Source organism: Balaenoptera physalus (assembly GCF_965194825.1).
Source record: "Balaenoptera physalus genome assembly, chromosome: 20".
NCBI classification, from domain to species: domain Eukaryota; kingdom Metazoa; phylum Chordata; class Mammalia; order Artiodactyla; family Balaenopteridae; genus Balaenoptera; species Balaenoptera physalus.
The window spans coordinates 1,988,537-2,012,766 of record NC_138901.1 but is presented as its reverse complement, the minus strand read 5'-3'; the positions used below and the strand labels follow the sequence as shown (position 1 = coordinate 2,012,766).

The 24,230-nt window shown below is 43.5% G+C and overlaps 1 protein-coding gene, 1 long non-coding RNA gene and 1 pseudogene across 4 annotated transcripts in view; all 3 read left to right on the top strand.

Annotated features, from left to right (window-relative positions):
* Positions 1–3,831: 3,831 nt before the first annotated feature.
* Positions 3,832–13,410, top strand: LOC309650931 (AMSH-like protease pseudogene; annotated as a pseudogene). Its single transcript has one exon. The product of its transcript is annotated as an AMSH-like protease pseudogene (transcript).
* A 61-nt stretch (positions 13,411–13,471) lies between these two features.
* LOC309650941 lies at positions 13,472–19,211 on the top strand. The gene is made up of 2 exons (XR_014257841.1): positions 13,472–15,570; positions 15,671–19,211. It is a non-coding gene; the product is annotated as an uncharacterized lncRNA (long non-coding RNA).
* Positions 19,212–20,284: 1,073 nt separating this feature from the next.
* The window catches only part of WIPI1 (WD repeat domain, phosphoinositide interacting 1), a 31,413-nt gene continuing 27,467 nt past the window's right edge, over positions 20,285–24,230 (top strand). For both annotated transcript variants that reach the window (XM_082441936.1, XM_082441937.1), the window contains exon 1: positions 20,285–20,462. In XM_082441936.1, coding sequence (XP_082298062.1) covers positions 20,383–20,462 — 80 coding nt within the window. In that variant the 5' untranslated portion in view covers positions 20,285–20,382. The remainder of the gene's footprint in view (positions 20,463–24,230) is intronic.

Below are 24,230 nucleotides of genomic sequence, written 5' to 3'. Positions count from 1 at the left end.
TTTGAACAAATGGAGAGCATCTCATTGTTCTGCAACATCACAGCAGTGTTGATGACCCCTAAATAAACTTCTAAATTTAACTAATAAAAACCACAAAGTTTTATAGTTTTGTTTTATGTTTTGATTTTGTTTTGCAGAAGTAGACAAACTAATTCTAAGGCTCATTTGGAAAAATTAACAATAGTCTAGCAAATAATGAGGGGGGACTGCCCCTCCAGATATTAATTTATTACCAATCACGGCCCATCAGTACCACACACACAAACACACACAAACACACACACACACACAAACACACACACACACACACACACACAAACACACACACACAAACACACACAAACACACACAAACACACACAAACACACAACTAAGGCTCAGAATAGAAAAATATCAAAATAGACTCCAACACATAGAAATTTCACTTACAGTAAAGGTAGCATTTCAAATAGATGAGGGGAAAATGAACTACCCAATAAATGATGTTGAGACAATTGGCCAGTCATCCAGAAAAACTTAAGATGCTCATGCCTTTGATATGCTCTTATCATAGAAATGCTTTCGCCAGATACACACAGGAATGATATGGGTGCAAGAATATTCATTAGAAACACTACAAATAGCCGTTAATGGGAGATAGTTAAATAATACATATAAGATATAAGACATATAATAATGTATATAATGTATAAAGATATATATTTTTCTCACAATGGAAAAAGCAGCCATTCAAAAGATGAGGCAAATATGGTGAGATTTTTTTCACTGAACATCTCTAAAGGATTAAAAACAAGGTAGAGGGACTGCCCTGGTGGCGCAGTGGTTAAGACTCCACGCTCGCAATGCAGGGGGCCTGGGTTCGATCCCTGGTCAGGGAACTAGATCCAACATGCATGCTGCAACTGAGAGTTCGCATGCCACAACTAAGGAGCCCGTGAGCCTCAACTAAGACCCGCTGCAACCAAATAAATAAATAAAATACAATAAAATAAATATAAAAAAATAAAATGTTTTTTAAAAGTAATAAAAAATAAAAAATATAAACAAGGTAGAGAAAAGAAAACCATCTATACTGTAAGTGGTAATGACTATGTTAGACATGGAGAAAGGCAGACAGACAGGCAATCTCTGGAAGGAGTCTCAAGAAATGGGTAACACTAGATGCCCCCAGGGAGAGAGACTGGGGTTCTACGTGTCTTTCTGTACTTTCAAATTATGAGCCATGTGCATATATTATCTATTCTCCCCCAAAAATCTCTCTTATAATCAAGAAGGGAGAAAACAGACACTTCTACTTTCCCCAATGTGACAGACTAGATGTCCACAAGTCCTTTGGGCGACGAATACCGGGTAATGCTAAATAGAATGTGATGACAATTTATAGCCATAGCAAGTGATTTTTTAACATCCTGTCTCCTAGTATTTGTCGGATCAAGCAACCCAAAATATTAGCAAGAAAATACAAGGTTTGAGCAATTTCAAAGATTGATCTGATGAACATATGGAGAGATCTCTGGACCCATCAATTAGTGCACTCAGATTATTTTTAAATGCTATAAAACATTTACCAGAATTGACCAGGACACACACACACAAACACACACACACACACACAGATGCATTAAGCTAGAAGAAAACCAAGCGACCCCCAAATAAACATGACATCATCATGTTCTCTGTAAAATTTGAAATCCACTTTAAAGATAGCAACAACAACAAATAAAAACTTGACATGCTTAGAAATTTTTCAGTATTCCTAAAATACATATATATATACATACATATATAAATACTAAAAAAGTAAAATTTTTAGCATTCCTTTAAATATTTATGTACACACACATGCATATATATGACCATAATGGAAATTAGAACATGTTTTGACACGAGCAGGATGACAAGAATGTGTATCGAAATGGCTGGTCTGAAGCTAAAGCAGAATTTAGAGGAGATGTTTCATGCTATGCCCATCCTTCTGTTGTCTGTTTTATTTGTTCAGCATTATGTTTCTTGAGGTTTTATTGACCGATGAAGATTATCTCATCTATCCAACTGCTACGCAGAGACACAGGGCATGCAGGTCTGACTCCTAGGAAATTCTTGCCATGTTTATACCGTAAGTATGCTAGTTGTTGGAAGTTTTTGGTAGATACTTTGTATTAGGTTAAGGACATTCCCTTCTATTCCTAGCTAGCTGAGCATGCGTGTCCTGAATGGACTGGAATTTATCAATCGACCAGAAGGTCTAGCGAGAAGATTATGTTCCCCTACTTTGTCCGTTAATACGTTAAAGTTGCATTAAGTGTATTCACTGGTCTTTGAATGTGAAACCATCCTTTCATTATAGAAATAAATCCAACCTACAAAAACAAATCCGAAACAATCAACACATGGCACCAAGAACATACGTATCGATAATTACCTTAAATGTAAATGGATTAAACGCTCCAACCAAAAGACACAGATAGACTGGCTGAATGGATACAAAAACAAGACCCGTATATGGCCCACTTCTGGTCTAGGGACACATACAGACTGATGGTGAGGGCAAGGAAAAAGATACTCCATGAAAATGGAAATCAATAGAAATAAATCTGACTTGGATTTTGTAACTTTTTTAAAAAGACACTTTAAATGTTTTATTTATTTATTTATTTAAGCAAATAGGAAAACTCAGGGGGGTTGATTTTGCATGTCGGTGTTCTTAGGTCTTTATTTGAGGAGCTAGCGGAGAGGCCTTGATGGGGAACTGCTATGAGAGGAAGCACCTGACGCCCTGCTGCAGCTGCCCCTGCTTCACGCGACTGTGGGCTACCGTGCCTGCCTGCCTGCCTGGTGCCAGCCTTCTCGCCGTGCCTGACGTCAGGCAGCCGGAGACCACGCAGCCCCTGGGGTACCGCTGTCCAGAGCAGCCGGCCCTTGACTCTTCCTGTATGCACACACGGAACGTCCAGCGCAGGAAATAACCTTCTGGTGGCATCCTCTTCATTCGTTAGCAAACACACCTTATCTTTTTAAAAAACACCACCAAAATGACAGATGACTCCTTACCTTTCCAAAAACTTAGCCCCAGGAAAAAGCAGACTTGATCTGACAGTGCTCTACAGTTGGCAAGTTTTCAGGCTTACCATTTTTTAGCTGAATTGAAGATGCTGGACTATAGATAGCTACGTCTAATATAAAAAGAGTACTATAAAAATGTAACCATTCAAGGTGTTGCAAAGACTAGCAAGAATCAAAATATTACCAATGAGCAACCAAGTACTGAGATTGTAAGTCACCGCGCATTTCTTGCTTAAAGAGTTCCTTTTCTTGTTAACGAGTTTTTTATTGAACAATTAAGATATGCCCATGTTTAAAAAGCCAAACAAAAATTTAAAAACTATTTTTAATTAAAAAAAAAACCAAACAGTGGCAAATCCTACAAATAAAAGAGTAAACTCCCTTTCACTCCATTCCTCCTAATCTCCAAGGCTTTGGGAATTGGAAGCAAACTGGAAATCACCCCCTCTTTCCAGAAATCAACAACGCATATCCAAGCGAGACAGGCCAACTGATGGGTAAATTTATGTTATAGATCAGCACCTAGATCAATAGTTCTATCTCTTCACGCTAAGCATTTCTGAGTATGTCTGAATTTAAGTTTAAATGTAAATTTGCACAGTAACGATTTCAATGTTTCATCTGATGTCTCCTGTAACTTATGGGGATCACACAAGCAACTGAAATTTGCATCCACAGAATAAGCCTTCTCAAAATTAAAAATTATATTTACAGTCAGGCATTTGCCAAGAGCAACTGACATCACTTTCAATTATGTCAGTTAAAAATGAAGTTACTAAAAGTATAACATTTGATGACTTAATAAATTAATTTGTAGAAAAGTGAGCCAGAAAATCCTAATGATCAATCAAGATATCACCTTAGCAAATTATTGCTTTAGATAAAATTTTGACCCCAGAATGGTATTTTTTGCTATTTGTAAGTTACATTGCTACTCATGTAGCTTTCTTATCCCCATTATGATTTATAACTAATAAAATATTTTAAAGGAAAGAGCTTTATAGTTTAGTGCCTTTAACCGTACTTTTTCTTGCTTTTGGAACAAAGGACCCTGCATTTCCATTTTGCACTGGGTGCTGAAAATTAGGTCACTGGCCCTGGTTGGAAGCTTGGTTGTGTTGGGAGGACTCTCAGGACCATTTCTGTGTGTCCGAGCAGAGACAGCGGGAATGTTCTTGGGAATCTGGCCTGGGTCCCCTAGAAGATGGGAGAGAAAGATGGAGGCATACAGAGCCTAGTGCCTGCTTCTTACCAGCAGGGTGAGTGGAGGGAGGGTAGCGGTGGGGAAGTCTCTACACCAGCCGTGTCAAGGTGAGGACTGGTGAGCTCCCGGGGTAACGGAGGCTGGAGGAGTTGTCAAGACAGAAGCCATCTCTTCTTTTTCTAATTTAATTTTTATTTTATATTACAGTTGATGCACAATGTTGTGTTAGTTTCAGGTGTACAGCACAGTGAATCAGTTACACATATACACATGTCCACTCTTTTTTAGATTCTTTTCCCATATCGGTTACTACAGAGTGTTGAGTAGAGTTCCCTGTGCTGTACAGTAGATCCTTGTTGATGATCTATTTTATATATAGTCGTGTGTATGGGATAAGAAAGGCAGAAGCCACTTGAAGGGCTCCACCTGCCACCTGACCGTGCAACAGAAGAGAGAGGCTGTGGATGGGTGCTGGGGGAAGAAGCCAAGGAGGAGAGCCATGGGAGGTCTGCTAAAGAGCACATCACCCAGATCAGGAAGGAGGTAGTGCGGGGGTCCCGTGAGAGGCCCTCTGAGTAACCACAGATGGGGCCCTTGAGAGAGACAGGCTTCTGGAGGCATTTGGAGATGCTGCCCTAATGGGTGAGGGTTGCAGGGTGGGGGAAACCTACAGGGATGTCTCTGATGCAGACTTCACCCCAGTCCCCTAATCTCTCCTGGTCCCAGCTCAGAAAAAGATGGAGATGGAGTGGGAAGGAGGAGGTGGGGAAGGAGAAAAAGCAGAGATGGTGGTTTTGAGCTGGCTGTGAGAGGGACACTTTGTACTCTCTGGAAGGACCTGAAAAGTTACGGATCTGCCCATACAATACCTCGAGGTGTGCACATGGGGGAGAAAGGGACTAGAATCACAGAAAAATAAGCCATCTCCTGTTGGTCCTCTCGTTGAGTTCATGGAAGACACCGGTGACTTGTGCACGTTAAGACACACATTTTTAAAATAGACACAGACCTTGCGCTACCTTATTTTTTCATAGAACATTTCTCAGAGATGGTTCCCTATCAGTACCCATAGAGGTGCCTTCCTCCTTCTAACGACTACATCATGGTCCATCTATCCACAGACCACAGTGAATGTAACCTGTCTTCTATCGACGGATATTTTGTTGGTCTTCAGTCTTGCTGTAGATGTATTACTTTTCAGATCAGAGAAAAAAAGCATCGACTTCTTTTTAGTTACACATCATTGAAAGAGAAAGAAAAAACTGTATTTTAAAAATTCTTTGATTCATTTATACAGTGAACTCTTCATTGCTTCGGTGTTTTTTCTCCCCATTGATGGTAATCTAGTATTTGATGGTAAAAATCTAAATGCTTTTGGAGTACCAGAGTCAGCACTCCGTCACTCATTAGCTTGGTGACCTCGGACACATTGTTTACATTTTCTGAGCTTTCCTTTCTTTGTCTATAAAATGAGGTTAGTAATTCCTACATGGAAGTGTTGTTATAAAGAGTAGAGACAGTCTTTGGAGAATATGGACCATGCAGCAAAGGCTCATGCTTTTATAATTGATGTTTCTGTTTCTGTGTGAATGAGTCAGAGTGCAATAAACATTGACCTTTGGTTCACTTTTCCATCATTCATCCCTCACTATGCATCCTGGCTGCCCTTGGCAATGACACATTTTTGAGGAATACAAGCAGTTTAATACTAACCTAAGCTACGGATGTTGAAGAGGAAGATACAGTGTTTAAAGGTGATGCAGTTCAAAGACAAAGAAAAGTATATTCTTCTCCATTAATACTGTTCATTTGTTCTCAAAATGTGCTTCAAGGATCCCTGGGGCCACTCAAGAATCTCTTGAGGCACCTGTGAACTCAAAACTATTTTCAGAATAATACCAAGGAATGACTCACCTTTTTCACTCTTATTCTCTCATAAGTGCACAGTGGGGTTTGCTGAAGGCTACACGATATGTGATGTCACCACACGCTGAATGCAGAAGTAGCTATAAGAATCCAGCTGTCCTCTATTAAGCCAGACATTAAAGAGATTTGGAAAAATGTAGAACAAAGCCCCTCTTCCCCATTTTTTGTCTGTTTTGGAAACAGAAAAAATATGATATTAATGTCAATATATGATGGGTTTATTATTTTTTAATGAATGAATTAATAAATATTTTGAATTCTTCTCAGTTTTCATTTCTATTGCACCAAATAATGATAGATATAACCCACACAAACAATAGCCCTTTGGAGCCCTCAATAATTGTTGCGTGTCAAGGGAATCCAAAAATTTTGAGAGCCACTAATATAGTTAATTGACATTTGGTCATAATACCAATTAAATTTGGACAACATCATTGTTTAAGAGAGACAAAAAAAGACACTGATGATGAGTTAATGGAAAGCTTAACTTTAATTTATAAATTTATAAATTTAATTAATAAGTTTTGTATGATTTTAAAATTATTGATTCTGTAAGTCAGTCATTCAGCAAATATTTCACAAGCTCCTACTATGTGGTCAAGCATTGCTCTAGATGCTGGGAGAAGACCCTGCTCTCATGGAGCTTACCTTCTAGATGGAGCAGATAGACAGTAAACATGTAAACAAATAAACAAACAAGATAATTTCAGGTTGTGATAACTGCTTTGAAAGAAATACACAGGCTAATGTGATAAGAATCCCTGGGGGGGTGTAAGGCATTGGGCTATGTGTTCATGAGAAATTTCAGACCTGGGTCAAGAAGATCTCAAAATCTATACTATGTTCATGGATTGGGAGAATAGGAGAATGGAAATGAACAGCCTACCATGCAAATAGTCCGTGCATAAAAGGGTGCAAAGTAAATGACTGCTGTCCTTGGTGTGTGACAAATTTCTTTTTAAAAAACACCTCTCCCACCATTCCCTGGGAGTTGCTGAAGCAGGATTCTTTCAAGAGCTCGTCAGGAATGCCATTGGAGTGCATGTTGACATGCAGAGAATTCCAGAGAGCGAGGTCAGACCAGGGTCAACTGTAGATAGAGGCTGACTTAAACCGGCAAGTGTGGGAGCAGATCCCTGGGGAGAGACCAGAAAGGGAAGAAATGAGGACCTAGGAAATTGCCACTTTCAATATTTTAAGATACATCTTATCCACTTGATGTCTTTCCTAAAGGCTCTTAAATAGCTTCTGGAACCAAACTTCCATAAGAAATTAGAACCCCACCAAAGGATGTTTCTGGTGTCAGAGAAATCATGAAACGTCTAAATCACACCCACTTCAGATATGCAGCCATGAAAACTCTCAGTCGTGTTTTTGGAAAACACACCAGCTTTTTATTCCCTGCGTGTATTTGCAATCAATAAGGAAAATAGGCGATCCTGTGCGGCACTTAGTTTCAGCCAAGGTGCATTTGATAGTTCACATTTCCATTTATAACAGAGGTTCTCACTCATCAGCAATGTGTGACTTAGAGCTGCCCTGACCGGCTCAGCACGCAAGCCAGCCTCCCTCCTGATAGTGTAACTAAAATTAAAGGAATACTCCAAACATCAAACCAGGACATTTCATTCCAGTTCTTCACCAACTGACACATGTTCCATTACACATTACCTGCTCTCATGGCTTCAGCCACTACCTCTTCGCCAATGATCTGGTTCTCTCTCTCTCTCCCTCTCCCTCTCCCTCTCCCTCTCCCTCTCCCTCTCTCTCTCTCCATCCCATGTTTCTACCCTATGCCCGGGATACAGGTAGCAGCTACCTCTAAGACATTCCTTATTTGATGTCACGCAGCATCTTTACAGTCAAAGGAACCAAAGGCTCTGGTTCCCAAAGCGATTTGTCCTCCTGTATCAGCTGTGATTGGCACTACTTTCCACCCTAACAAGAAACCTACAGCACAGAGATCCCCGGGCTGAACCAAAGCTGGGATGCAACCATACCCCAGCTTATCTGAGGAGTGCGTCCCAGCATATCTGGAGAATCAGTGGTGCATCAAGAGGATTTACCTGGAGAATAAAAGATCAGAATGGAAAGAACAGGCCAGAGGTGGCAGCACAGGATCTGCTTCAGATATTGGTCCCTTGACTTGGCCCCATGGATTCACATTTGAATTTACGTGTTGCAGCTGAACGACTTTCTATATGACACAAAGCTTTGTTGCCCACAGTGTGACCCAGAATAGATATGGGAAACTTGAGAATATAGCGCAGCTTTGGCTCAGCTGGGGGATCCAGCGCTACTTGGACGTCCCAGGTGTTTGCAATTGTGCAGACATGGCACAAAACTTCAGTGTTTTTCACATCCATGGGGCCTGCTACAGTAATTAAAAAAAAACAAAAACAGAGAATAACAAGTGTTGGCAAGGACGTGGAGAAATTGGAGCCCTCGTACATTGTTATGGACTGTCAAATGGTTCCACACTGTGGAAAATAGTTTGGCAGTTCCTCAAAATTTTAAACATAGAATTATCATATAACCCAGCAACTCCACTCCTAGGTCTATACCCAAGAGAATTCAAAACAGGTACTCAAATAATTACATGTACACACATATTCAGAGTAGCACTATTCACAATAGCCAAGAGGTGGAAACAACTCAAGTGTCCATCAGCTGATGAATGGATGAACAAATTGTTGTATATACATTCAATGGAATACCATTCAGCCATTAAAAGAAATGAAATACTGTACATGCTCCAACATGGATGAACCTTGAAAGTATTATGCTCAGTGAAAGAGGTCAGACACAGAAGGTCACATATGGTAGGACCCCCATTTATGTGAAATATTCAGAATTGGTAATTCCATAGAAACAGAAAACAGGCTGGCAATGGGCAGGAGATGGGGGCAGGGAGGATAGGAAGTAACTGCTTAGTGGGTCCAGAGTTCTCTTTTGGAGCAGTGGAATGTTCCGGAACTGGATACAGGGGATGGTTGCACAGTAATGTGAATGTACTAAATGCCACTGAAATGTTCACTTTAAAAAGGTTAATTTTGGAGCTTCCAGGTTGGTGAACATGTTGAGGTGCTGGGAGCGTAGCGTGTGGAAAGGGCAGGGGAGCTCTGAGCCCCTTCCCACATCCCTCGCCTGAAGCATCTCTTCCATCTGCCTGTTCCTGAGTTACATCCTTTCCTAATAAATGGGTGATCTAACTCTTATGGCCCACTATATTTCTGATTAGATTGAAGTAATATGATGACGTAATTGAGAAGAAACAGTGAACACCTTCATTTTTTAGACAGGACAACACGGATCAGAAATTCTCTGTGAATTCTGGGGAAAAAGTAGCTGCTATCTATGCCTCACAATGAGATGTTTCCCTCAGCCCAGAAGAGTGAGTCCATGTTCTGAGCAACCTTGGTTGTAATGTTACCATCAATGGAAATATCACTCCAGGCCACGACTTTTTTTTGGTAATTATTTTTTTTATTGGAGTATAGTTGATTTACAATATTGTATTAGTTTCAGGTGTACAGCAAAGTGATTCAGTAATACATACATACATATATATATCTATCCTGTGTCAGATTCTTTTCCATTATAGGTTACTACAAAATGTTGAGTATAGTTCCCTGTGCTATACAGTAGGTCCTTATTAGTTATCGGTTTTATATATAGTAGTGTGTACATGTCAATCCCAATCTCCTAATTTATCCCCCCTCCCTTCCCCTTTGGTAACGTTAAGTTTGTTTTCCATGTCTGTTGGGAGGGGGCGCTACTTTATATCTGGAATAGAAATGGAGAGGATGGCATCTGTGTATTTGAAGGAAGGAAACTTGGAAAATGCCTTTGTTCTTTATAATCAATTTATTATCTTGTTTGTAGAAAGGCTTCCCAGGTATTAAGATTACCAGCAACGTGGAGTACCTGAACAGCAGGATATTATGAAGAAACTGAAGGAGATTGCATTCCCAAGGACAGATGAATTGAAAAGGGACCTTTTAAAGAAATATAACATGGAATATCAAGAATATTTGCAAAGCAAAACAAATATAAAGCTGAAATTTTCAAAAAAACTGACACTTGTGAGATTGACAGAGACAGAAAGGAAGCAAACTGCTCAGATGCGCCAGCAGAAGCTCGAATGGGAGCAGTTTCTGGTATTTGAAGATCAACTCAAGAAGCAAGAATTAGCCCGAGGTTACAAGGGGAGCCAGGAACGGCACCCCCAAGCCCCCCACTCCCCCGAACCGGCTCTGTGAGAGCAGATTCTCGAGCAGATTCATGGGACTGCTTTGTCCTGCTTTCGCCCACCCCAGAACAATTCCTTGCTGAATGTACCTGCAGATCAGCCCGATAAAAGTGATGCGATCAATTCCGCTAGTCAAGGCTCCTCCCCTAAACAGGGCCTTAAAGCAGCTGCTTATCTGAGTGCTGCACAGCATTCAGCGGTTGAAGGGCTGTGATGTGCAGTTTTATCACGAGATCTTGGCCACACATTCTGCAGCTGGCAGATCTAATGCAGCAAAAGGAATGGAAACCTGTGGAAACTGACACAAGATGAATTTACTGTTATCCATGTGGTCATGCCGAAGCAGTCTGCGGGACCAGACTATTGCGACACGGAGAAAGTGGAAGAATTATTCCATGTTTAGGGTCAACAGGATGGATCCAGACACATTCGACCCAAACTGCAGTCTTGTCCCGCCCTGGTCGCCAGAGGCTGTTGACATTTGATTGTTCACCAAAGCATAAAGACAGTGACACCTTCAGGCTCACCAGAGCGACCAGCTGCTTGGGGTTTCTGCTTGCAAAAAGAAGGGCTTTCACCCACCAAGGGCCCGAGGCTGTCCCGTCCCTGCAAACGTGTTTGGTAAATGACATAAAAATAACTGGGGCCAACGCATGTGACATGTTCCAACAATTAGCACTGCCAACCCCAGACACCTAGCCGTGAACACGTGGTCGCTGGATGATTCCAGAAATGGCTGGCATTTTATATGTACACATTTGTAGATCAGAAAGTTTGGTATTTATCGCTCTTGCACATTTTGAAGTTTTCTTTTGGGGTTGTTCTGTCTCAAGAGAAGTCACAATGGTGTTAAATCTATGTCTAGTAATATGCCCAAGTACTATGACCAGATAATAAATTGTGCTGCAAACAAACAAAAGGGTTAACCGAATGTGACTTTCACCTCAATTTAAAAAAATTAATCAATGTAGTTCACCCCATGAACCTAAGAACAGAGAAAACATAAGTGACCATTTTACTAAAAGCAGAAAAAGTATGGGAAAGGAACAAGGAAACTTTGGTGCTGTCACAATGGACACCAGCATCTGGTCTAATAGGCCACTGAGTCCTGAAACTTCTAACCTCCCCCCGAGCTGTCACCTGAGTTCAGGTCTCATCACCTCCAGCTGGGACTGATGGACCAGCCTCCAGCCTCATCTCTGTCTCTGCTCCATCCTCGACTTCTGCAATGAGCTTTCTAAGGTGCAAGCCCGATTTTGCGAATCACCTTTGCGTACACTCTCCCTGTGACTCAGGTGTGGACGTGGACGTGTTTGCCTAGAACCACTCTGCTCTTTCTCTGGACATCCGAGTGTTGTCTGAAAAAAGCCCCGGGTAGGAGGGGTGGGTACGAAGCCCCTAGTCAAGCCAAGAGGGTCTGTAGCACAAATGCTCAGCCAAAAATGTTAGCAGCAGGAGGGACCAGACAGACAAGAGACAACTAATGAAAAGAATACCCACTCACTATATTTAAAATATTTGACAAAATTTAAAACTATTTGACAGTCCTCACCCCTTTCATTGACCGCGCACTGTTTTCCAACGAGTACATAAGACATTTCAGGTGGGATGCGACGCTTCAGCTTTAGACTCGAGGAACTTCACTGTAGGAAGTAATCATTTTGTCCAGCTTTTCTCCAACTTTCTTCTACAAAACACTGGGGTCTGCTAACCGTTCGAGGTAAAGACCACCAGGTTCACCCAGTCAGTGCTGGTTTTATTCACTTACTGCAGCAAGGGCGGGTGTACACCAGATGGGCTGTCTCAGTAAGAGGCTGTGTGGGAAGGGGCTTCTGTAGGACCTGGGTTTGTGCTGAGTGATTCTAAGGTGGGAAGGGTAGGGGAAAGAGGAGTCAGGTCAGGGTTGGAGGTGGTCCTGAAGCGGCGTGCTTTAACCATTGGGTATCTCCAAAATCTCTGTCCCAGGGGTGAGAGGAGCAAAGCACCTCTGGGGGAGGCAGTGATAAGAACACAGGAGCCACTCACAGGCACTTTGCAGCTGCGCTGTGGCCTCGCACGGGACGTGTTTATGACTCTCGGGAACATCTGAGCCGGCTTATCGGGGCTGATTTTTACTTTCTCAAGTCCCACAAGTTAGTGGGTGTTCCTGGAAAACAAGAGATCTAAATAAGCCTGTGAAACAATGGTAAATAAACACAATACTGGGCTTTCGGGAGCTTTGAACACGCTAAGGTGACTTGTGAATCTCCCTAAACACCGGCCATTTATTTCAACACAGCTGCCTGATTCTGTTCAAATGTAAGTCAGAACGTCCAGTGGTTCTTCATACTTCTCCCACGCCCCGAGCATTTCCACTCTGACCTCTTTGCCTACAGATTCTGCCCCCTCCTCTCTCTGTTCCAACCACCCTGGCCTCCGCCGTGTTTCATGAGCACTTCCCTTCCCTCTGCCTGGAATGCTTTTCCCCACGGGCCTGCGGAAACCGTTCCCACCTCTCCTTCAGGCCTTTGTTCAAAGGGAATCTTCCAGGGAGGCCTTCCCTGCTTTCTCTCCGTGAAATCAACCCCCTCCTCAACTCTTCCAGACGCCCTTTCACTGCTTTATTTTTCTTCTCAGCACTCATTACATCTCAGGTATTCTCCACTTTATTTTATTTTTTTCTTTGTGGTCTTTCTGCCTACGTGGGCTGGACTTTTTTAATTTTTAAAAAAATCTTTAAAATTTTATTATTTTTTAAAATTTAATTTTTATTTTATATTGGAGTAGAGTTGATTTACAATGTTGTGTTAGTTTCAGGTGTGCAGCAAAGTGATTCAGTTACATATATACATATATCCATTCTTTTTCAGATTCTTTTCCCATATAACTTATCATAGAATATTGAGTAGACTTCCCTGTGCTGTACAGTAGGTCCTTGTTGTTTATCTATTTTATATCTAGTAGTGTGTATGTATGTTAATCCCAAACTCCTAATTTATCCCTCCCGCCCACCTTTCCCCTTTGGTGACCATAAGTTTGTTTTCAAAGTCTGTGAGTCTGTTTCTGTTTTGTAAATAAGTTCATTTGTATCATTTTTTTTAGATTCCACATATAAGTGATATCATATGATATTTGTCTTTCTCTGTCTGGCTTACTTCATTTAGTGTGATCATCTCTAGGTCCATCCATGTTGCTGCAAATGGCATTATTTCATCCTTTTTTACAGCTGAGTAATATTCCATTGTATCAATACATATGTACCACACTTTTATCCATTCCTCTGCTGATGGACACTTAGGCTGCTTCCATGTCCTGGCTATTGTAAATAGTGTTGCAATGAACATTGGGGTGCATGTAACCTTTCAAATTATAGTTTTTCAGGATATATGCCCACGAGTGGGATTGCTGGATCATATGGTAGTTCTATTTTTAGTTTCTTAAGGACCCTCCATACTGTTCTCCATAGTGGCTCTACCACTTCACAGTCCCACCAGCAGTGTGGGAGGGTTCCCTTTTCTCCACACCCGCTCCAGCATTTATTATTTGTAGATGTGACGATGGCCATTCTGACCCATGTGAGGTGATACCTCGTTGTAGTTTTTATTTGCATTTCTCTGATAATTAGTGATACGGAGCACATTTGCATGTGCTTGTTGCCCATCTGTATGTCTTCTTTGGAGAGATGTCTGTTTAGATCTTTGGGCAGGATTTTTAAGGATTTTGTCCCGTGGTGCATCCCCAGGGCCTGGAACCGTGGCAAGCACATAATAGGCACCTGATAAAGATTTTTCAAATGAGTGAATATGCAAACCCCTTCCAAACGTCTCCTCCAGCACAGGAAGTGGGGAGTGGGGCCTCTGCGTTTTCGATGTACAGACAGTAAAGAGGTTTTGGAAGAACACATGGGGAGCCTCGGGGACTCTTCTTCCAAAGCTTTAGAATCAAATCCCCAGATCTTTCCCCTGAAGTCAGTCTTTCCTTCAAAACCCACCCACCAGCCTGGAACCAAATACTGTGGACCGCTAGATGGCGCTGTTCACCACGCATCGTTGGATTCTTAGCCGCCGCCCCGCCGTCCTAAGACCTCGGAAATCACCTTTTTCCTAGAGACAAGTATTCCAAGGAATGGTTACCACTCCCTAGGCCATCTCTCTAGACCAGGAGGAAACCCAGAGTCCTACAGCATCATTTATCAACTAGCCACTCCCACCCAGGAGCACAGGTTAACACTTTGCTTGGGAGCAAAAGATATTTTTAGTGCAGTCGACCCTGGGTACCCGCAGGGATTGGCTCCAGGACCCCTGCCCCATATCAAAATCAAATCCCTTATGTAAAACGGCATAGTATTTGCACATAACCTAGGCACACCCTCCTGAATACTTCAAACCATCTCTACCTTGCTTATAACACCTAATACAATGTAAGTGCTATGTAAATAGTTATTGACGTGGCAAATTCTAATTTTGCCTTTTGGAACTGGAATTTATTTCCTTATTTATTTAAATTTGGGGGGATATTTTCGATCAAAGTTTGGTTGAATTCATGGATGCGGAATCCACTGATACAGAGGGCCAACTCTACTTGGAGTAGTACCCTGGCAAACGTAAGCAAAGCTTTGGACCTTTTTGAAAAGTTGCAGGACTCCACGCCTCCCCTTTGAGCTTGACCAATGGCCTTCTTAGCACAATCCTGTCTTTTCCTCTCTGCCCTGCCTCTCTAGCCAATGAGGTAGAGCTTAAGATTCCAGCTTTGTTTCCAACCTTGAGCCACAGCAATGCGAGAGGCAGCATGAAATGGTGACCCGAGAATCTAGTGGAGGGAACTGAGTGAAGACAACATCTCCTGGGTCCCTGAGAAACTTATCCAACGTCTCTCAAGATGGGTTTACATGGCTGCATGATGGGGATAAAATGTCCTGGACAGAACAGATGTAGTGAGCATTACGTGAAGCTGTATGAGGCTTCAAGCCAAGTTTTCTATAAAGCTTTGTTTTCCATTTCCAGACTCTAACACTTAAGCCAGGGTGATTGGCTGATCTGATGAACCCATGTCTGTAATCTCGGCTGGTCTTCAGATGTCCCAGGGAACAGAAACTCGATGGTTGAACCTCCCCACATTGTGTTGAATAATAGACCATTTGCTCAAGGTAAGTCTGCAAATGCAGGCATAGAAAGCTACTGTCTTTGTGAATGTCAGTTGACCAGCAACTATCTATGGAGAACTTGTGATTTGCTTTGGTGTTTTAGGAAGATTATGCTGGAAGCCAAAATATGACAGATCGGGGAGGGGGTGAAGACAAAGACACCAGTTCTTCAGTGAAATATCTTTGTTTCTTACCCTTGAGAGGAAATACGTAAGTCAAGGAATATTAGAAAGGTTGTTAATTTTTACTCCCTGCCCTCCCTTTTTTCAAGCAAAAAACCCAGAAATAATGGTTCCGTTTGGGGAACAAAGGCACATCCCAGGGGCTGTTCACTCACTGCAGCCCCGCTCTCCCACACAGACGGTGCCCATGGTGAGTAACAAGAAAGCCCAGGTGTGCCTTTGCTCAACCAGACCCTTGGCCGGGGACTTCCTGATTGCCAATCCCATGGGACCATCTCCTTTCCCAGAAATCACCCTACAGCCTGTTCCTTCCTCTCCTACTTAGAACTGTGGGGCTAACTTCTTGAGCTTCCTTCACGTCACAACCCATCGCCCTTCCCTCTCCCCAACCCCAAAGGCTTACCTATTTTCTATTGCCCCTCCTCCTTTCCTCTTTTCTCCAAGTACTACCATACACCCTTCTCCGTTGTGGTTCTACTCTTTCTCAGCTCACATTCAGAGTGTTGAAACACATCAACAAGAAGAGAAAAAGGAGATTATTTCCTGTGACTTGATTTTATAAAAATAGAATGGATTTTATATAAGGAAGCAGCAGCCAGGAGTGGTATTCACTCACCTAGTAGTTACTCTAATTATAGATGGTTGGGTGTCACAGGCAACCATATTGAGTGACCGGAAGGTTGCATCAGACAGGATTTCTCATTTCCAACTTCCCCTGTTAATGCCCTGTGTATGCCCTGGTCAGCATCTTTAAATTACAACCTGACTGTTACACAAATAGGAAGTCTTCCCATTAGCTGAATTGTGGCCTGCAATTTTATCTTACAAAGGATGTTTGATTCCCAGACCCTGGCTTGATTCTCCCAAGATTTTGCTGACTTACTGTTTCCCTAGAAAGAATGGACATTTTCCCTGGGAAAAGATGGACACGTAGGAATTACAATTGGGAAAAAGAGAAAGAGTCAAAATCCTGTTCCCATTTCAGTAAACTTTGTGTTCTCTGCCCCTCCCCCAAAATTCCTTTGCTTCTGATATTTAGCCTTGAAATCTCTGTTCCAAGAATGTGGAAGGATTAAGATGCCATAAGCCTGATATTCAAATCAGGAGTTTCCACTCCTATAGAACCTAGACGAGAACTAGGACTTAAAAAAAGAAAAACCAGCCTGGCATTAAATGAATTCAGCACCTCTGAATTTATTTATAACCTTTTCCTTGGCCTTTTATCCAAACGGATTTCTGGGACTGTTTTTTTTTTTGAGGGTGGAACCTCTCCAAGTGGCTCCTTCTGCCTCTAACAGAAGTCATAAACTGGCCCTCCACAAACCACATCCAGCCAGCTGATGTATTTAGTTTGGCTCACATAGTGTTTTTTAAAAAGAAGAATTAGTTGTCAGCGTTTAACATTTGTACGTAAAAATACAGGTTTCTATGAAATAAATATTTCTATAAATATACATTTACATAAAATACAGATTTCTGTATTGTCTTGGGAAAAATAAAGCCAGATGAGGCAGCCCTGGGATGTTATTTCCACATGGGTCCTTGGGGGATGTGAACCATTAACCCAGTAGGAAATATACAAGGGAGATCATTCACAGGAAAAAGTGGGGCTGGGAAGGTGACCTGTTTTCTTCCAGATCTACATCTCTAGGTCTGAACCTTAACTCCAATGAGCATTCAGTTCTACCACCTCAACGTGTCTGAAACTAAATGCAGCTTCCTAAATACCTGCCAGACATCTGGTTTCTGAAGGCAGCACAGTACGCCTTCTGACCATGGAATCGGCTTTAAGTCTTCGCTCTTGTTCCCTGCCACCCCTCCTTCCCCATCAGCTGCCATGCCCCGAGGCTTATGCTCTCAGAAGTCCACTGGGCAATAAGATAGCTACCAAACACGTGAGCACCTAAAATGTGGCTAGTGCAAATTGAGATATACCGTAAGTGAAAAAGACACACGGGATTTTAAATATTTATGCTAAAAAATAATGATAATCCAAACTGGCTGATTAATAATTTTACGTGGATTACTTACTAAAATGATATTTTTGACGTACTGGGTTATATTAAATAATATTTAACTAGTTAAATATTATTAAAATTAACTTGCCCATTTCTCTTTACCCTTTTTAACATGGGGTCTAGAAAATTTTAAATGACACGTCTTGAAAAATTTTAATCACATTTGGGGTTCACATTTGTGGCTCACATTATCCCTCCATTGGACAGCGCCCTTCAAAACGTCTCTTCGCATGACGTGATGAGGTGCTAATTATCGCTACAATGGCAGTCAGGTTACAACACGTAAATGTACGAAATCAACACGTTGTACACCTTAAATTGACACAAAGTTATATGTCAAATACATTTCAAGAAAAAAGAATCTCTCTTGGCTTTGTCCTAACCTTTCTGACCTTGCTGCCAACCTATAGCCTAGTTTCTCACATGCTTTTGCTCCTAAAATTTCACATTAGTCTAGGCTTTTCTCCCTTCTAATCTGCTCTGCACACCCGGGCTGAATTTATCTGCCTAAAACACTACTTTTACCATGAAACGCTCCTGCTCAAAAACTAACACCAGCTCCCATCTCTACCCCATAAAGTCCAAATTCTTGGTAATAACAGCTTCCACTTTAAAAACCTATTGTGCACATTATGTAATTCTCCCAACAACCTAACAACTAGAATGTCAGACTTTTTGCTTTCTAAATAGAACAAAAAGGACTGCAGCATTTGCCTGAGCTGGGAGGGGAGAGGGAAAGCACCTCTGAGCTGAGACGTTACAAGGATAACACAGTTAAAGCATTCAAGCGGCAGCTCCTTCCCTTACGATGATTTTTACAACACCTCACAATCAACTAAAGAGCAATCGACATCTGTAGATGTGTTAGCTGAACTATTTTTACATCAGTTGAGAGAAAGAATAATAGCACTGAAAGAAGAAACTGTTATATTTGCATTTCAGAAAACCAAAACCAGGAGTCAACCAGAAAAGCTTAAGAGAAACAGTGCTCTTCGCTCACCCACTGTAGGTCCAAGTTTCCTATATATATATACACAGTTTTGTCACAAAATAGAAAATTTGAATTATACCAGTCTGAAATGCAGTCGTACAACAACAACAATAAAATATCATTTCGTCTCAAAATTTGAAAAGCATGAATTAAAAATTCGTCAGTAGGGCTTCCCTGGTGGCGCAGTGGTTGAGAATCTGCCTGACAATGCAGCGGACACGGGTTCGAGCCCTGGTCTGGGAAGATCCGAAATGCCGCGGAGCAACTGGGCCCGTGAGCCACAATTACTGAGCCTGCGCGTCTGGAGCCTGTGCTCCGCAACGAGAGGCCGCGATAGTGAGAGGCCCGCGCACCGCGATGAAGAGTGGCCCCCGCTTGCCGCAGCTAGAGAAAGCCCTCGCACAGAAACGAAGACTCAACACAGCCATAAATAAAAATAAATAATTAATTAATTAATTTTAAAAAGAAAGTCTTTAAAAAAAAATTCGTCAGTAATTATATACATCCAAAACTAGCAGAGCTACTGATTCATTAGTTGTGTTGATAATTCTACATGGCAACATGTATTCATCTTGGGAAGACAGACCGTTTGGATTCACCTCGAATTACATGAGTTTTTTACTGTGCTGTCTTCAAGACTTCATCCTTTTCATAAAATACAACATCCTATACACATTTTCTTTCATTTTTTCAGCTACAGATCAGATAGGTTTTGCCAAAAACTGTCTAGCAGAATCGTTGGTTCACGGGTCTTGAAATCAGACAAAACCGCATTTTACCATTTATTGTGTTACTTCAGGCAGAATTGTTTAGCAGTTCTGTGCTTCAGTTACGGCTTCTTTAAATTGGGCATAATTATACTTTCCTCCCAAAGTTTTGTAAGAATTCAACGAGATAATACACATTGTTAACACGGTGCTTGACCTGTGGTAAGAGTTCTCAACGGACAATGGATAAGATGACGTCCTACCTATCTGGCCTCAGCATCCTCCTGTTAGAAACAGTTTTCTAAGCAGCTTGAAGACTCTACGAGAAGGTGTGGCTTTGGCGTCCAACGCTCTCTACTAAACTGTAAGTTTAATAAACGGAGTGTTACCCAGGACACGGGGTTGGGTGGGGTCGGAACGAGCGCGCCCGCCTGTCTGCTTTGCCGCGGCCGCGACGCAGACGCCGGACCGGAGCCTGCAGGCCGGGCCCAGCTGCCCCGCCGCCCTGGCAATGAAAACACCGCCACGTGGCCTGCAGCCTTGGCGTCACGCGCCTTCGCCCAATGGCAAGCCGTGTCTCGGAGTTGGGGGCGGGTCGCCAGCAGGGCGGTTCCGCCCACAGCCGTCGCCAATTGGCCAAGAGTGAGCCGGGGCGTGGGCTCACGACCAATGGAGGCCGGCAGTGGGGACCCCGCCCTCTCGGTGGCTGGGTCCGCGGGACCGGCAGGAGGGGGCGGGGTGGGGAGGAGCTGAGCGAGGAGGGGCGGGGCGACTCGGGGTCCGGGCGGGGCCGAGGGCGGGGCCGGGGGCGGAGGGGGCGGAGGGGGCGGACAACCCGGCCCGCGGGGCCGGCGCCAGCGGGCTGCTGAGGTGGCTGTCGCCCGCTCGGAGCGGCGGCTTCCCGGGTCGAGCCCCTGATGGAGGCCGGGGCCGCAGACGGCCCCTCGGGCGGGGTCGAGGAGGCGCTCAGCTGCTTCTCTTTCAACCAGGACTGCACGTAAGCCGAGGCGCCTGCCCTGCCGGGAGGTGGGGGAGAAAAGTCGCGATCGGGGGTGTCGTCCAGTTGGCAACTTGTGCAGGAGGCGCGGGCCTACGCCCCCAGAGGCCTCGGCGGACGGCCGGTGCTGCCCGGACCGGTGCGGGTCCCCGGACCGCCCCCTCGGCCTCCCCGTCCTCCAGGAGGGCGCTGAGCAGCCCCATCGCCCGCTGCCGGCCGAGAGCCAGGAGGGCCCGGCCGGGGGAGAAGGAGGGAGTTAGGCGGGGGAGTGGGGCTGAAGGAGGCTAAGGTACGGGGGGGGACGGGGGGGGCGGGGTAGTGACCAAAGTGGGGGTCTGGGGAAGGAGGGGCAGAGGCCAAAGCAAAGGAGATGGGAGAGGACGGGGAAGTTGCAAGCTGACCCAAGGCGAGGTAGTTGGGGCCCAGGAAGATGGGAGTACAGGAAAAACTTTCCCATTTGTCCTTGAGCATCTCAACGTGGCATCTGGGCAGGGCCAATGACTCAGAGGCAGCCTATCCCTGCGGCCAGGCCAGCCCCGGTCCCAGCCCCAGCGCAGGGCACCTCGCCCGCCGGATCTGGGTGTCAGGAACCTCTCCACTGCTCTCAGTGTGTCTTCACGTAGCCCACTGGAGAGGCCGGGCCGCCTCCTGGGAGTCCGGAGCCCTTTCCCGGCCCAGGCTGCCTTCCGGGAGAAGCACGAGCTCCACTCTGTTGCTTTTTGACTGGATTTTTAACGTTTCACCTTGATGTTCCCATTGGGACTTTGGCCAGAGAGCCGGGAGTTGCTGAACTGTGTTTCAGACATCTGGAAGATGTCCCTTAGAAGAAAACTCCTGCTCCCTTACCTCTTTTCATGGGATTGTTAGACGCCAGCTCTGGGCACCGTATGGAATAATCTCTTTGGAATGTGCACGCAGAGCATTAGGCCGTGATGACCTCTTCCCACTTTCCCATTTCCTGCTGTACCAGTCTCTGTTGTGCTCCTTGTTTGGAGTCGGCTTCAGGTGTGTGTTGGCCGTCTGTGCCTGGGCTATGCTAATACTGAACATTCAGTGGTGTAATTAAGGCCATCGTGTACCATAAGCAACCCTGGCTTCCATTCCCTTTGTGTTTCTGTTTAAAAACACCCTATGCCAAACAATATACCTTTGTTCGAAAAAGCTGTATGTGTAATCGTGTAATCCAGTAGCTGGACAACTGGGTTAGAGGACGGACTTTCAAGCTTTCCTTGACCACAGCCCACAATAAGAAATACATATTACAACATTACCCAATATCCAGATATAGATGTGTGTGTATATACACACACACACACATATATATATGTATAATATCACTGAAAAGCAATTCACAACATGCTGTTTACTCTCAATGTGTGCAATACCCTCTGGTATTTTGTGTTTCTTTTTTTTTAAAGCCATTCGTGACTTAACTAAATTATTTTCTCATGGGTTGAGAGCCACAGTTTACAAAAATGATGCTCTAGATACACTTCTGATGTTTTGTAAGAAACATTTTGCAAGAGAGGATGGCTGTTGAAATGCCTGGGCGTTTGCCTTCCCAGTTGAAAGCAGGTTAAGGAGGGGAGCTAGCTAGTTTGCTTCTTAGTAGGAAATGTTCTCAATTCTGCTTTGTAGCATTGTTTATTACATTTTTTTAAAGGGATGTTAATTTTTACTCCAGGTAAGTCCCAGCTTTCTATAGCAGTTGGATAAGAATGTTATTTTCAAAACCGTAGGGTGCTTGGGAAGTTAATTTCCTTAGTCCCTACGGTCAGTTCTGTCTTCCTGGCTCTGCTGGGCAGCTCTGTCGCACCTATAAATAAAAGTTTTTGTCACAGTCAGTTGCTTTGAGCCTCAGAGGGTATGACATTGGATTTTAAAATAAGTCAAGCCCCTTGCCGAATACATTTCGGAGTGTCAGCGTGTCTTTTTCTATAAGTATAGGCCAAATTTAGGGCCCAGTTTTTCTGGAGAAGGTTAGTTAGAAGACAGCTAACCTTTAGCAGTCTTCACTCATCCTTCATGCTTGGCCCTGTGCCAGACAATTTGGGTGTGTTTTTTCATTTGATTCGTGGTATGTATTTGTCCCAAATCCCATTTTCATGAGAGGTGATGAGAATTTTTTTTCTTCCTACAAAAAGGCCTTATGAATGAAATAAGGGTTTAGTCTGAATTCCTTGATTCAGAGTTTTTTGTGGTCATTGGTCAACCATTTAAAGCACAACAGTGATCACACTGCCATTTCCCATATTTAAAATTCGTGTGGAGCAGGGCATATGTTTGAAAGTTATTTTAAGTTGCCAGATCTTTTGGTTAATATTATAAGACTCTAATTACAACATTTTTCCCCTTACTTGCAAGCTTTAGAAACCTTGGTTTGCAACTAAATGCACACATATTTATGTGAAAAAAGTTTATGGGAAGAAGGTTTAGGAGCAGTGATCCCTATGGAGTTATGTATATTTTGAAGTTGTAAGATGCGGCTGGCTGGCCTTTCGAGTTTGTTGTCATTAGAAGGCAAGCCCCAGTTCTCAGCGCACTGTTGCCTGATGCAAACGTCTAACCCCCCAGGTTAGCTGCTCAGCAGGTCGGTTGTGGCGGGGGGGTGCGGGGGGCGAAGCGGCATAAGCAGCCACCTTGCTGATTAAAAGTCAAGTGCCATCCCAGGGAAGAACAAATGTGAGGGTAGAAAAAAAAAAACTTCCAGGGAGAATCATATGACCTTCTCTTTTTTAGGCTAGTGAAACAAGAGCCTTGGCCATCCAGGCTTGTAGCAGTAAGCTGCTTATTTTAGTCTCTGTCTCCCTGTGAAGAGCGAAGCTCACCTTTTCACACGTTTATCTTGAATGAGGGAGCTGGACTACTTGTTAGGCCTACGTGGGACCATTTTAAGGTCCATTTCAGCCGCGACGCCCCATCTCCCAGGGCTCAGGGTCCGAGGGCTTATTCCGAGCGTGCTCTGGGTGAGATTTCGGTCATCGCTGAGGTGTTGAGGGCAAAGCGGGAGAGAGCTGGATAGGAATTCTCAGCTGCCGAACAAAACTGACCCCTTTGCTTTCATCCTGGGGCCAAGGAAACCTGGGTGCACACTCTGTATCTATCGGTTGAAGAGCGACAACTTAAGAAGACAAGATTCTGGACTTCCCTGGCGGTCCAGTGGTTAAAGCTCTGCACTTCCAATGCAGGGGACGTGGGTTTGATCCCTGGTCAGGAAACTAAGATCCCACCTGCTGCACTGCGCGGCCAAAAAATTTAAAAAAAAAAAAAAAAAAGATAAAATTCTTTTAGCCCCCGTTGTCCCAGATAAGGTTTAGATTTTGCTCTGTTGGTAGGTGGCAGTGCTGGCTTTGTGGAGCTGAGGATAAGGCAGCGTTCTCAACCATGGCTGCCCATGAAAGTACTTGAACTGAAAAAAAAAAAAAGAAAGAAAGAAGTCCAATTAAATAAAAAGCACAGGGTTGGGGGAGCAGGGTAGACAGTCATCAGTATTTTTCTTAAAACTTCCCAGGTGAGTTTAATGTGCAGCCAGGGATGAGAACCACTGGTATAAAGTATCTGAGATGCTTTCATGGAAAGTGATGGAAGGAAGCATCTATTAAATTTTGCCTGCTAATGACCTACTGTGTCTTCTAAGATCACGTAGTTCTTTTTTTTTTTTTTAAAGATTTATTTATTGATTGATTGATTGATTGATTGCTATGTTGGGTCTTCGTTTCCGCGCTAGGGCTTTCTCTAGTTGTGGCAAGCGGGGACCACTCTTCATCG